The sequence below is a fragment of the Protopterus annectens genome, chromosome 9.part0 (assembly GCF_019279795.1).
Source record: "Protopterus annectens isolate FY-2018-M chromosome 9.part0, PAN1.0, whole genome shotgun sequence".
Taxonomy (NCBI): domain Eukaryota; kingdom Metazoa; phylum Chordata; order Ceratodontiformes; family Protopteridae; genus Protopterus; species Protopterus annectens.
Window position 1 is genome coordinate 1942970141 of NC_056743.1, and position 15011 is coordinate 1942985151.

Consider the following 15011-nt stretch of genomic DNA (forward strand, 5'->3'; position numbering starts at 1 on the left):
GCATATTTACTATATACTTTTACTATTTATTGACAAGATACTGCGGTCACAATTCTGCTTTTAACCAGAGACTTAGCTAAGATCATAACTAATCTGGAAAAATAAGAAAAGAAATCATGACTTGTGCTACGTAATACCTCTTTTTTTCTACATATCTTATCAAGTTTTATGATTCCATGAAAGAATTATTGTTACATGTACCTGTATTACCTGTGCCTAGTCAGTATGCTTCTTTAAAGCTAATAATATCACAAAAGTGGCCAACAGTATCCTAAGCGCACTTTCTCGCATCATTGAGAATGGTGTCCCAATTTGTTTTCACAAGTACGCAACCAACTACATCATAGTTTCTACTGGTTAAGACTAGCAAGATAATTTAATCAGGACTTGGATTTTACTGCTAGGGTAAAGATAATGGCATCAAAATATGCGTCGATTACAGGTACTAAAACCACAGGTGGGGAGTTGAAGGACCTTAGGTCTGATAGTGAAGGATGTTAATATTTTAGGCATCTCATTATGTCCATACCATTTGTTCCAGGCTGTTTTGATTAACACAATTAATATTCAAGCACATTTAATGGGCATTGAATAGTCTACCCGGTCAGTGCCTGAGTAGTTAAATCCCCCACAAGGAGTGCATTTTCATTATTGTTGCATCCAGGAGTTTAGTCTGGAAATTACATGCTCGACACATGAATCAGACTGCATACACCAGATTCCTAAATTACATGTTACAAGTAATCTCAAATCCTGAGTTGATTTCTCGCCTTCTAGAATTTATACATTCTTTTACAAAAACTGAGACACCATCATCTATCCCACCTGACCCGCAACAACAAAATCAGGTACTCTTTGGAATTGGAGATGCATTTTAGATCTTTAAACCATGCTCAGTAATGGTACAGATCTCTATATTCTGCAGGACATTAAGCAACACATTTGTACCTAGCTATGTATATTTCTGCTAATCTAGAATTTTGTTATAACGTACATGGACTATTATTTGCAAAATGCCAATGAAAGCACACATATTGTTTTGCGTACATTCACTGCTTAGTAATGGGTCTTGGGTGCTTTTTAAAAAAATACATGTGGATTACACCTTCCTCAGTTTGAAGAAATTAGTTAATGCATTGTCTATGTTGTTTGATAGGTAAAACTCTAAAGGGGACGGGAAAGTTTTAATTTAAAGATATTACTCAATATCACAACAGCTGAATTCCTCAGTGAAAACTGAGATCTTCAGCATGAGAAGGAAATCTGAAATAATGATCTAGAAACTGGTACCATTTAATGTGGAGAATTGAAATATTTAATGTAATTTATTTGTTCCAACAGACATATATACAACTAGCAATAAAGTCATGCAGAAAACTGCCAAACATTTACAGTTTCTCTAAATTTTTATTTAAAGATTGATGAATAAAACATTTGCAAATCTTAAGCAATGGTTTAACTACTTGCAGTAATGAGGGAACTGCTGCTTTATTTGTTTATTTAGTTTACATTTGTTTACCGGGAAAGTACGACTGGACACAGGTTCTTTTTTGGCGGAGGCCCAGGGCGAAAAGCTCCAGCAATATGAAAAATATACAGTTTGTAAAAGTTAACAAAAATGCAAGGAAAACTATAGCAATGTTCACAATCAACAGTAATATTCTAGTAATATTCATAATCAAGAATAGTACAGTGTTAATAATACATTCTTAGAGATTATAATTGCATAACATTTAAGCACTCCTTAAAATAGAGAACATCGACATTTGTGCCGTAAACAGAGACCTGGTTCAAGGCAGCAGAAAGCACCCCTGCACTACCAGGCTATAACTCATTCCACACCTTTCGGCCCCAGAACTTGGACCGAAGCTCCAAAGGCGGTAGTGTTTCCATATTCATAAAGGATGCGCACACCTCCAGACTGGTAGCCCAACATAACACATCTGAGATACTTCAGATGCAGCTAACATTGGGTAAGACAATGATTCAGGTCATAGCCTGCTATAGGTCATGTCCCAAGATTCACACTCCACGTTCCTAAGCACCCTGGAGAATATTACAGTCCAACCTAACACTGTCATACTGGGCGACTTCAACTACCACTCCATTAACTGGGAAAACTACTCATGTACCAATACACTTGCCCAACGTTTCCTGGAATTCATTAATTCCAATGCCCTGGACCAGTTAATTCTTATCCCCAATAGAGGTAGCAACATCCCGGACCTGGTCATTACTAACATGGACGACCGTTGCTCTACACCAATAGTCAACTTCTCTCTAGTTAGATCTGACCACAAACTAATCACCTTGGAAACCCACATCCCTCCCACCCCGCAAAGGTGACCACTATGAAAAACTTCTCTAAAGCTAACTTTGGACTCCTAAAAACAGGCGTGTCTAATTTCACGGTACCCATGCAAATGAGAATAGCTGCATGACCACCAAATCATACACCAATGCACTGTACGAACACATACAAAAATGTATGGATCTTGCCATACCCAACAGAACCAAGACACTCTCCTCCAAAAAAAGGAAGCCAATCTGGTGGTCCCCTGACATAAACAAACTCTACAACAGAAGGAGGAAACTGATGCAGAATAAGGTGAAGTCCCAAGACTAGAAAAACTCCCTTATCAGCCTCAACAAAAAGGTTAAGATCCCTCATCAAACCCTCTAAAGCTAGCTATGAAAACAGAATTGCAGCAGATCGTAAAGACAACCACAAGGCCTTCTATAGTTATGTAAAGAATCTCCACGGCAATACCCAGATTTGCTCTGAACTACTGCACAATGGTACCTCCTATACTGAGCCAACAGATATTGCCAATATACTGGTCGACAGATTCAGTGTCAACTTTACCCCTCTCTCCCCCTCCAAAGGGCCAGTCACAATACCAGTAGATTGCGAGTCACCCAGTATTACTGCTGCACAGGTTAAAACAGCACTGTCCAAGGCCAAGAATACAGCTTCTGTGGAACTTGACAATATCCCTGGCTGTGTTCTACATGAACTACAGAGTGAACTAGCACCTCACCTGTGTGCCCTGTTCAATCACAGCCTCACCTCAGGCTTTGTCCCTACCGAATGGCACACTGGTACAGCAATTCCTCTCCACAAAGGAGGAGCGACTGCAGACCCTGGGAACTATCACCCAATTAGCCTGGCAATTCTGATATGTAAAGCTATGGAACACATCATCATGAACCTAATAAACAAGGATATAGGGAATCTCCAAACTCTGGATCATACACAGTTTGGTTTTTGGAAGGGTAGATCATGCCTGCTCAACTTGGTCAACTTCTTTGAGTCAGTCACCATAGCTGTGGATGAAGGCAAGGTGGTTCATACAGCCTACCTTGATCTGGCCAAGGCCTTTGATACCATTCCCCACTCAGGAATCATAGAAAAACTAAATTAGGCATCAACCCCTATATCACTACGTAAGTTGCAAACTGGCTCGCAGGTAGAAGCCACAGTGTGAAAGTAGCTGACAAGTCAGACTGCTGACCAGTCCCGAGTGGAGTCCCACAGAGTTCGGTCCTGGGTCCTCTCCTGTTTGGTATCTACTTCTCTGAAGTTCAGGCCAACATGAAGGGACTCTGGATGACAACGTTCGCAGACGTTTGCAAGTTGGGAGCTATTATTAACTCCCCCAAGTGATGCTGACATCCTACAGAAAAGCCTCACTGAGACCGACTTGTGTCAGAACCATGGCCTTAAGCTCAATGCCAAAAAAATGTGTTGGCATCCCCCTTGGGAAAAACACGGTTCCCATGAATTACCACACCGATGGTAGTCCAATGAACACAGAAGGCGTTATAAGAGATCTGGGAACACAGGTTGACAGCAACCTCTCTTTTGACCACCACATTGACACTGTGGTCAGAAAGTCCTTCTATGTGGCATATATCTATTACTAAGGGTTTTGCATCCAGGAAGAAAGAGGTCATTGTCTCCATCGGGTTCCTATTACGTTATTGAAAGAAAATGTAATCGAACAGCCAAAACATCGAAACAACCGCATTTCGAAGTTCGCATTGTGGGACTGCAGTACAGTGAAGACTGGGATATTTGCCCTTTAATCACTGTAGTGCGATCTCGGAGTTGGAATATATATTGGGGGGGGCAGCCCCCCCAAAAACGTTTTGAAATACGGCTGTTTCGATGTTTCGGCTTTTCAATTACGTTATCTTTCGATAACGTAATATGAACCAGTCTCCCTCTATTCTTCCCTCATTAGGCCAATCGTTGAGTACAATTCCCCATTTGGCATGTACCTCACTAAACACCTACAACAACTGGAGAGAATGCAAAAGTACCTCACAAAGAGAATCCTAGGCCTTAAACATTTGTCCTATATGGACAGACTCAAAAAACTAACTATTCTCTGTCTCATATCGCCTACTTAGAGACGATCCCTGCTTGACTCACTGATTTGATCCCAAAATGATGTGGATACTCTACAAAAGGGCCTTACAGAAACAGATGCTTGGTGCCAGAGCCATGGGCTCAAGCTCAATGCCAAGAAATGTATGTCCTCCCCTTTGGAAAAAAACACCCATGAATACCATGAAGGTGACATTAGTATACATACACACAGTGTGATAGAAAGAGACTTAGGGGACACAGGTGGACAGTGGTCTCACCTTCTCTCACCCATATCGCCACAACAGTCAGGAAATCCTTCACCTTCTATGTGGCACACCTCATCACGAAGGGCTTTTTCAAAAGAAAAAGGAGGTCATTGTGTACTCATCCTCATCCATTATTAGACCCATTATAGAATACAATGCCCCATTTGGTATGTCTTCAAGAAGACATCTGCAAACACTGGAAAGGCCTCAGAAATAACCTCACTAAAAGAACAGGCCTAAAGCAGATGATTAGCCCTATGCCCGCTAAAAAAACTCAGCTATACTCTAGCTACATGCTCACTCATCAGAGAGGCGTCTCTGCTTAACATACAGGCCATATCAAACCCAGAGCTGTTGGACATGCTACACTAAAATCCTCCAAATCCAGAGCTAGAGCTCCAGGATCCTAACCTTAATCTAAACAAAGGTTCCTGACCCAGAGACTCCCCACTCTCTGAATAGATTGCCCATACATGTGTCAGCAGAGTGCCTCTTTGGACCTCTTCAGGAGGAACCTTGGCCATTGATGGGAGAAAAAAAAAATTCACCCCAGGGATCGTCGTCCTGCTAGACAGGGACCAGGAAGGAAAAAAAATAAATGGAAAAAAAAGAAATAAATTGGAATTGTTGGCTATAGATGTATAGGCCCTAGGGCTGATAGCCTAGTACTAACCTATGAAAGCCATGTCTGACCCAGCTCTGTTAGAAATGCTACATCTAAAGAAATCCCAATCCATCCGCACCACATGCTCCAGAGACCTCAATCTCATTACCACAATCAACAGAACATGCTGGAGGGACAGGTTCATAACCCAGAGACTGCCCATGCTATGGAATAGACTTACTATACATGTCAAGCAGAGCACCTCACTGGCCCTCTTAAAGAGAGATTTTGATGAGTGGATGGAAAATAGGAAATTCTCCCCAGGGATCACTCCAGTGACTTTACTCGACAGATGCACTGGGAACTAAGGTCGGGTGGCATGGCGCCAGGGTAATCCTATGGGCTAGGCTTTTACAGGCGCCAGGCCCATTAGCCTAGTACACACCTATGAACATATGATATATGAGTATATACATTTACATAGTGATGAAAAGCAAGTTACAATACACAACTGTGAAGACTGACGTAATGAACAGCACCCAAAGAGCAATATGTGGTTAAATACACAGATTTGAGTTATCCAGGAGAGCTGCAAGAACAGAGCCAAGTGTTTCCTAAGAGAGTAGTTAGGAGCTTTTTAAATTGTACTGTGGAGTTGTTAGAGGTAACTGGGGTTGGAAGTTTATTCCACATTTTAGGAATAACGTTTAAGAGAGAGTTGGGTTACATTAATTAGGTGTACATCAAAATATTACAAATGTTTCTACAATTTTATACGTCGAGGAGCTGCGCACCACCCCCAGCACCAACAGACGTGGGGGTGGTGCCTACAGCCCTTCTTTGACAAATATACCAACACCAAGGGCATTTCTGCATAGGAGAAAAGGGAAAATGTTGATTTCATTAAAAAAATGTTTTATCTCCAAAGTAATACAATCTTGAAATAGTGTTTAACAAGTGCAGGTGTAGGAAGCAGGCCCTCACTCATTTAAGGAGGGAGGTGAAGGGGCATTAGCTACCACCTATAAAAACCTATCTTTTCATTATTCATAGGGAGGTACTAGGCTAGTTGCCTTTGACGGACATTTAAAGCCTATCCAATTAGCATTTTAAAGGTGAAAATCAAACCCTGTACCTTGTGTCTGTGAAGTAAATACCTTAACCATTACATCAACTCCCAAGTTATCCTCATCCGTTTTGTTTACTTTAGTTCTTTCAAAACAACACATTTCTTCTTTACTGGTATGTCATTCTTTGATAATGCAATATTATGGGCATTTTTATACCAAATTTGTTATAAAATTCTACAGCATAATCGCCATTCTTTTCTTTATGTACGGTTATTCTTTCTTTGATGTAAGATGCTTGGTGCCAGAGCCATGGGTTCAAGCTCAGTGCCAAGAAATGTATAGTTATCCCCTTTAGGAAAAAACATGTACCCGTGAATTACCACATAGGTGTCAGTACACTAAACACCGAAAGTGTGATACTTAGGGACATAGGTGGACAATGGTCTCACCTTCAATAACCACATCGCCACAACAGCCAGGAAATCCTTCTATGTGGCACACCTCATCACTAAGGGCTTTCCAGCCAGAAAAAAGGAGGTCATTGTCCCACTGTACTCATCCCTCATTAGACCCATTATATAGAATACAATGCCCCATTTGGTATGTACCTCTCAAGACATCTGCAACAACTGCAAAGGCCACAGAAATACCTCACTAAAAGAATCACAGGCCTAAAGCACATGCCCTATGCTGACCATCTAAAAAACTCCGGCTAGACTCTGTCGCATATCGTCTACTCAGAGGCGATCTCTACTTAACATACACGGCCATGTCAAACCCAGAGCTGTTGGACATGCTACACTTAAAGAAATCCCAATCCCTCAGAGCCACACGCTCCGGGGATCTAAACCTTGTCATCACAATGAACAAAACATGCTGGAGGGATAGGTTCCTGACTCAGAGACTCCCCAGACTCTGGAATAGACTGCCCATACATGTCAAGCAGAGCGCCTCTTTGGCCCTCTTCAAAAGGAACCTTGATGATTGGATGGGAGATAGGAAATTCACCCAGGGGATCACGTCAGTCACCCTGCTAGACAGGGGTCTGGGGAAGTAAATATTGTGGGAAGAATCAGCCAGGGAATTATGGCTAGGCTTGTATAGGCCTTAGGGCCGATAGCCTCCAAACTCCCATCTAATTAAATATACGTTTCCCCTTCACTAAATAAATATTCCACATCAATGCGACAGTCCTCTCTCCATGTCCATTCCTCCCCATAAGACTCCTCTACTCACCCACTCCCCACAGCCACAGTCCTGTCCTACTACTTCCATGCTTTTCACATTTTTAGGTCACTGCACACACCATACTAAAATAACGGACCTTATTCACTAACCCATACAACTTCCTTGTTCTCATTCCATATACCCAAATTGACTTCTCATGCTACAGTCCTTACTCCAATCCCTCCCTCACCGCTCATGTGAAGTCCCTAGTTTCTTCCAGCAAAAGTTCCCCAGCTCATTCACCGCTGCCATAAGCATCCTGTTCTTCCATTACTCCCATAAACACAAAAGCAAAACACCTGTGCCATACAATCTCACTCATTAGTTCTATGACAGACACTTCTCTCATTCCCACCTCCTATGCCTGTCCTTGTCCTCTCATCAGCTCCTATGTCAAGCCCTTTTTCCAGCTACTTTCACTCCAGCTACTTTGCTCACCACCACCATTCCATGCCCCTTCTCCCACTCGCTACACCCACTCCAGCTCTTTCACTTGCTATTGCCATTTCTGGTCCCTCACTCACTCATTACTGACACTTCAAGCGCAACCTACTGCAAGCCCTCCACTCACTTGCTGCACCCAATCTAGACCCCTTACTACCTCATCATTCCCGTCAGATAAATTTCTTTCTCACTGCTCCCACTCTTCTCTTTCTCAGTGCCCCAGGAGCCAGGTTTCCTCCCTCTCTTTCAGTGGTGCCATACCATGCTCTTTATCCTCTCACTGCTGCTATGCCAAACTCCTTGACACCGGACTACACACATTCTCAATCACTCACTGTTTTCATACCAGGTCCCATGTCCACACACTGTCCCCTGCACCAGGTATTTTCTTTCACTCATTTAAAATCTTTTGCTTTCTCCCACGACTGGTCACAACACCCACCAGTTCCATGGTGGGTCACTTTACTCATATTCTACCACCAGTTACAAACCTTATCTGTTCACTGTTCCATTTTGGTTTATTATCCACCCCCCCCCCCACATTTGGTCACCTCTGTACTGGTGTATCTGTTCATCTCCTTCTATGCCCTATGTTACATCACCTTTTCTTCAATCAAGTTTTTTAAACCTTTCCCCATGCAGTCTACTTCAACACCTGCCTCCAGTATGCATAGACAGTACAGTTATCACGTTATGCAGTAAAGTTTTTCTGCTTATTTCAAGTAATATTACCTCTTCTTGCACTTCCATATCAAATCTCCTTTCGTCATCTACTGCTTCTGAATCAATTACTTACTATCCTAGCCCACATAAAGTCCTAACACATCCTCCCATATTCCCACAGAGTTATTTTCTTTCCTGCCTCTTCACCAAGTCCCATTCCCCCTTCACAGTTTCCTCAAGTTACCCTTCTCTCTTTCCAGGACAGTTATTTTCAATCTGCTCTTATGTACTTACCATGGCAACTGTGAAGTATACAGACTGCCACAGGCTCTAAACATACCAAACATGCAAAGAATTTAAGGACTAGATGCAGTCTTGAACAGGATGGCACTGTATTATAGACACACACAAAAAATAAAGAGGTTTGCCAATTCATTTACTAGCATGTCTTTTGGATGGATGTTGGAAAGAAACCAGAAAACCTGGCAAAAAAAATGTGAAGACTACAGAGACAACACCCAAACATTGAACTAAAACTGCAAAATAAATATTTGTGAGGCAGCAACACTAACATCTGCAGCATGTACCAACAAAAAACAATGAATAAAAAATGGGAACAAAACATCAGCAAGTGTCTCGGACTCCTCACCTGTCCAAAATTTTGAAGAATACCCAGATTTTTACCTCATAATTTTAGGCTGTTACTCATAAAATCAGTAGTTTTCTGGTATATCATTGACGACTGAAGTCACTAAATAATGGCAAACATTTGAGTTTCAGAGTTCATATCCTTCAGGAAATGCATTCAAATGCAAAACCTGTTATTCAAGCAAATTAAGTCCTTGACTTTGGGCCTCTGTACAGCATTATTTTTGGTTCTATCCAGATTTCTTATGCTAAGAGGTATGGTCACAGACCACTGCTTTGGACAGCAATGGGACTGTTTTGCATTCATTTATTAACTCTAGGAAATGGCACATATACAGGTTTTACCATTGCCCATCTACTTATCTCACACTTATTAGAATATGAATACTGGGCTTTCCACATTTCATAACCACATTATACACTCATATGCTGAAAACAGTATGCCTACAGTTACTACAGAAAACCTTTTAATTGCAAAGGACTTTCACAAATTTTGCCTACCACTTTTCTACCGGAATAGATACACATCTTGCTTATCCAGCAGTTTCCTTTTTCCCCCTTCTCATTCCTTACAATATTTTCCTGATGCCTGTCACATACACTTAGATCAGGTTCATAGATTAATGCTAGGCTAGCTGCCTTTGTGGGCCATATAGATTAATGCTAGGCTAGCTGCCTTTGTGGGCCATTTTAAGCAAAACCTATCAGCAATGTGAGAATCAAACCCTGCACCTTGTATCTGTAAACACCTTTACCATTATGCTAACTTCCCACTTTTTAATTCTATTACTGATTTGGAGCATAAGGCCACTTTGATATGGCTGTGACAATCTTCCACCACCCAGTCTATGAAATATTTCCTTAGGTCACCCTAAGCCACCCACTTTGCATCCACCACCCTTTCTATGAAATAATATTATCGTATGCCTCCCTGAGCCACCCGCTTTTTTATTTTTCCTTTGTTAATCGGATTAGTCCCACTAGATTAGCAACCTCTTTTCAGGGGAGGCCAAATGTGGCCAGGGCATTGGGGAATTTACCCTACTCTTTTCAATAGGTACACTTTGCATCCTGAAATTGTTTATTATTGTTATTATTATAGACAGAATATCTGGTTTTCATGAATGGGGCATATGGAGTGTACTGAATAAATTACACTGAAGGTCACTGATAGGTGGCTCTTTCTCTCCCCCCCCCCCCCAAAAAAAAAAACACTTGCAAGACAAAAGTCTTCCAGATTCCTTCACGTTCTTTCTATTAACAGTCATGCCATGCTGACTTTTTTGTCTTCCTCCTCTGAACAGTCTCTATAGAAGTTCGCAAGAACTGAACTCATTATTTCAATCCACCCATTCAAAAGCACCCTTCTCTGTATAACGTTCATGCACCACCCTGCTTAGTGCCCCTTTCCTTATACACATACATTCCCGTTTTATTTATTCGGTAACAATGGAAAGTACAATATCCTACCAACAACTGCTACCCGGAAACATTTCTCCCAAAGTTCAAGGGACGTTCAATCCTTACCTAACACCGGCCCTCTGCCGGCCTCATCAATTCCCAAACAGCATTCTTCTGTTTTACAAAGGTCTGGTACTGGTGATGCCAGATAACAAGTACCAGTGTTGTCCCGTTCCAGCTCACTTAGATCCATCTTTAAGCCCCCAATAGCATACACGCGTGTACACGCACGCGCACAAATCTACGAAACTTGGCCATGTACGGGCACGAGCTCCCGGCTTTGAGTTTCCGACTTTGGCGGGCTTTATTCAGCCAATCGAATCGTGATTCGACATCTTATTCTACAGATGAGATGCCATGGCGTCAACTTCTAAAATAATGTTGAATAAAAGTCAAAACTTATGACTGACAATTTAAGGCCCAGACTTTTTAAATATTACTCTTGCTTTATTTAGAAAGGAATAACAAGTAATCCATCAACATGCATTTCCTGAAGAATACGTCTGAAACACTATAATTTGCCACTGACTGTAATAATCCACTACTCGGTGATTCACCAGAAAAAAAAATGATGGGGCACCATATCTCTCAAGTGTACCTCATTACGAGGAACGTACCTCATTTGGGGTCTTAAAAAGGTTCATGTTCCTCGAAGTTCCACATCGAAAGGCTCTGTCACAAATTCAGTGTTAGGAATTTTTTAACTGATATCCATGGCAAATTGAAAATAATTATATTAATTCATTAAAAAATCTTTTTTTATAAGTAAAACCAGCATATTTTAACCATTCTATGACCCTTGTAGTTGAAGTTGTTAGTAAGCTTTTAATATGTGTTCCACATTTTGCCCATTTGTTCCAGTTATGAGGACTAGTGTTCCACATTTCAGAGATGGAAGGTTGAGAGCTATGGTGTTTGCCTTGCAGACACAAGGTGCAGAGTTTGAGTCTCACAAGGGATAACTGGCTAAGCTTAAAATGGCTCACAAGGGCAGTTAGCTTAGTACTAATCTATGAACCTATGTGGGAAACAGAGCAAAACTAGAAGGCAAAATCAAGGACAGCTGAGAGCTGTGCAACTTGACTGTCAAGTATCTGCCAACGCAATTCATTTTGGTTATTATTTTTTCGTTTAGTCCTAGTGTAGAAATTCCAGAGGTATTCAGTCTGATCATACCAGCCACAACTACTACATATAGTATTACATGATCCAAGATTCTGTAATTTTAGCCGATGAAACTGACATGAATGGGGCATATGGACAGTAGCAGTCACTGGCGTAGCTATTTATGAATGTAGAGTTAGTAGCTGTCTCTGTTTGCACAGGATAGTTACGTTATGCAGAAAAAAAATGAAAGCTGACAAATGTCCTGAGATGTCTTTTTGGAGATTTTCTTCCCGGGCTGCCGTTGAAAATGGACATGTATCCAGTCAGACTATCCCAGTAAACAAATGTAAAATAAATATTATAAATAAATGTTAGTGGGCAAAATTCCCAATATTTCCTTAACATTTGCATAAAACGATTATTTTGTATTTGCAGCACCTACATTTTATATGAAACAACATGAATGCTACGAGAATAAACTTTTATTTTGGCAAACACTAGAAGGTAAGTCATTTTCAGTGGATGTGGATATGGTTTCTCTTGCAAAAATCTAAAATTTCCATAAAAATGTGCCACTTTGGGTATCTTAAAAGGTGACAACCCTATTTCTTCCTGCACATTCCTGGAATAACCTTAGCTTTTTGTACTCCCTTTTCACAATATGCAAACCATATAAAACATATATGTTGGAGAGACTGTCTGTCTCCTCTCTCTCTCTCTCTCTCTCTCTCAGTCTGTCTGTCTTGTTTAGGGCCTTCATTCTTGGCATCAGTACTTTCTTTCCTTTGTGTAAGTCTAATGTGCTGTACATTAGAGTTTTATTTCATCCAGTTCATTTGTTCCTGTGTATCTGTTCTGTGTCAAGCTGACTCTCTATTATAGACAGCTAGAGCCCTGACACATTCACAGTCAAATTGAATCATAGTTCTCAAATTCTTAACACAAAAAATCTGGACAAAAACAACAATAATGGGGGGGGGGGGGCAATGCCCCAAATAGGGACAAATGTTAAATATTGCTCTTAGAAACTTAGAAAGTTGCTAGAATAAAACATCTTGTGTTTCCAAGCATTTTCTGAATTTGGGCACTAGTCCCAGTGGTCTGGACACATAATAAGTCTTATTTATTTGTGCAATATATACTTACATATATTCCAAGTAAGTGCAATATTTATTAATTATATCCATAATCAGTATTATTTAACTCACTCAAGTGTAATATTAAACAACTTAGGCATTTCAGTCTGTAGTGTGTTTTGTATTACTTTAAATAGGGTACTTTATTTAACTCAGGGGAGGGTATTCTTTTCGTATATGAGTGTTGGTAAATGTCTCTGGTCTTTCTGGTGTGCATTGGGATTAGTATTGTATTTGTTAGTTATGTTTATTCCTCTACTTATATTGTTTTTTCACTTTTCTTTGTATTCTCAAGAATTGAGCTGATACACAGAATTTCATTTAGGCTACATGTGTGTAGTTCTAAATGACAATAAAGTTTACTTTGACTATGACTTTGACTTCTGAAGGATATGAAGTCTGAAACTCAAATGCCTGTCATTATTTAGTGAATTCATTCCTAAATGATTTGCCACAAAAATTCAGAAAACCACAACATTTATGAGGTACAGACCCAAAATATGAGGCAAAAATATGAACATTCTACAAAAATCTGGACAGTTGAGAGGTATGCTGAATGTATTTGATTAATAGCCTAGATGCAGGAGAAGCTTACTGGAGGGATATGGGAGTGAACTGCCAGGATCAGCTTGTCCATCCCATAGAATGGAAAAGATGGTTCCTACAACTGCATAGCTGCCATCTGGTGGAGTATGGTTGGTATAGCAAGCAACAAGAAAGTACTGAGAAATGGAGTTTACCAAGCATTTACCAGAGCAATGTTTGTAACCAAATTATTGTGAGTGTGTGTGTGTGTGTGTGTGTGTGTGTGTGTGTGTGTGTGTGTGTGTGTGTGTGTATGTGTGTGTGTGTGTGTGTGTCAGCTTGCACTTGCGTGTGGTGTGTGTGTGTGTGTGTGTGTGTGTGTGTGTGTGTGTGTGTGTGTGTGTGTGTGTGTGTGTGTGTCAGCTTGCACATGCGTGGTATGTGTGTGTGTGTGTGTGTGTGTGTGTGTGTGTGTGTGTGTGTGTGTGTGTGTGTGTGTGTGTGTATATACATCATTGCAAAGTTCTGTGTACCACATGACTTCTTCAGACTGTCTGTAATATATTCCAAAAGGATATTCCCTGCCATATGGAAAAATGAAGCTAGGTGCCAGAACTGTTAACAGGCACATTTAACAATTAATAAAAGATGATCAGATAAAAGGAACACTTATTTAAACATGGTGAGAGGAAATGGTCTTGGGGTACACAAACACAATGTTACTTTATTACGACATTTTCCATTATTTACGTTGTCTCCATTTTTATGTGAATACAAGTTGGGCAATTTCTTAGAAATTAAAAGTTTCAATGGTGCAGCAGGTAATACATTAGCTTAGCTTTTGGTGCAGAAGACTGTGGGTTCTGGTTTCTTTTCCCACACCAGATGGATGGATTGCTGACACTGAAGTGCGGCATAAGATGGGGGTCTGCACTCTTTGGGTCTCCCCTGGAAAGAGGCCACTAGCTTAGTGGAACTAACACTGTCAACAAAGGATAAATAATACATGCAACCTTAAGATACTGCAATAGTCCCATACAAGAGAGGGGAGAGAGCACAAGCCCAGACCAGTCTATCCAAACTTAATGAAGACAAAACCATAGTTCCCAGGAAACATCAAGGGAAAGATCTGGACAGGGAAACACAGAGTTCCACTGGTAGTCTGGACTGTCAGACATTTCCAGTGTGGAAAAACTGGAGTCCCATTCAAAGATTTTCCCCAGATAACCCTTCCTGATTAATAGAAAATACTCCTGAGAAAATGGAAACATTATTCTGGATATTGAATAGGTACTATTTAATTACAATAATGCTGTCTTGAAAACTGAAAAAAAATCCTAAAGGGAATAAATTTTATAACAGTATATATTATCAGAAGGATAAAGTCTTGACGTTAACCCATATAACCCATGACTGAGTAGTGCCCAAGGCAAAGGTGGACTTGGCTGGAGGAGATGGGAGTGGAAAGCCAATAGCGGTCACTCC

The 15011-nt window shown here is 40.7% G+C and overlaps 1 protein-coding gene across 2 annotated transcripts in view; it reads right to left on the bottom strand.

The window, feature by feature from the left end:
* Window positions 1-15011, bottom strand: part of RNASEH2A (ribonuclease H2 subunit A) — an 859137-nt gene that overhangs the window by 441012 nt on the left and 403114 nt on the right. The window contains exon 1 of one of the 2 annotated variants that reach the window (XM_044084750.1): window positions 10825-11021. The exons of the other annotated variant lie outside the window; for it this stretch is intronic. Within the exon in view, the coding sequence (XP_043940685.1) occupies window positions 10825-10951 (127 nt within the window). The 5' untranslated portion in view covers window positions 10952-11021. Of the gene's footprint in view, window positions 1-10824; window positions 11022-15011 lie in introns of those variants that run through there. 2 annotated transcript variants of the gene reach the window in all.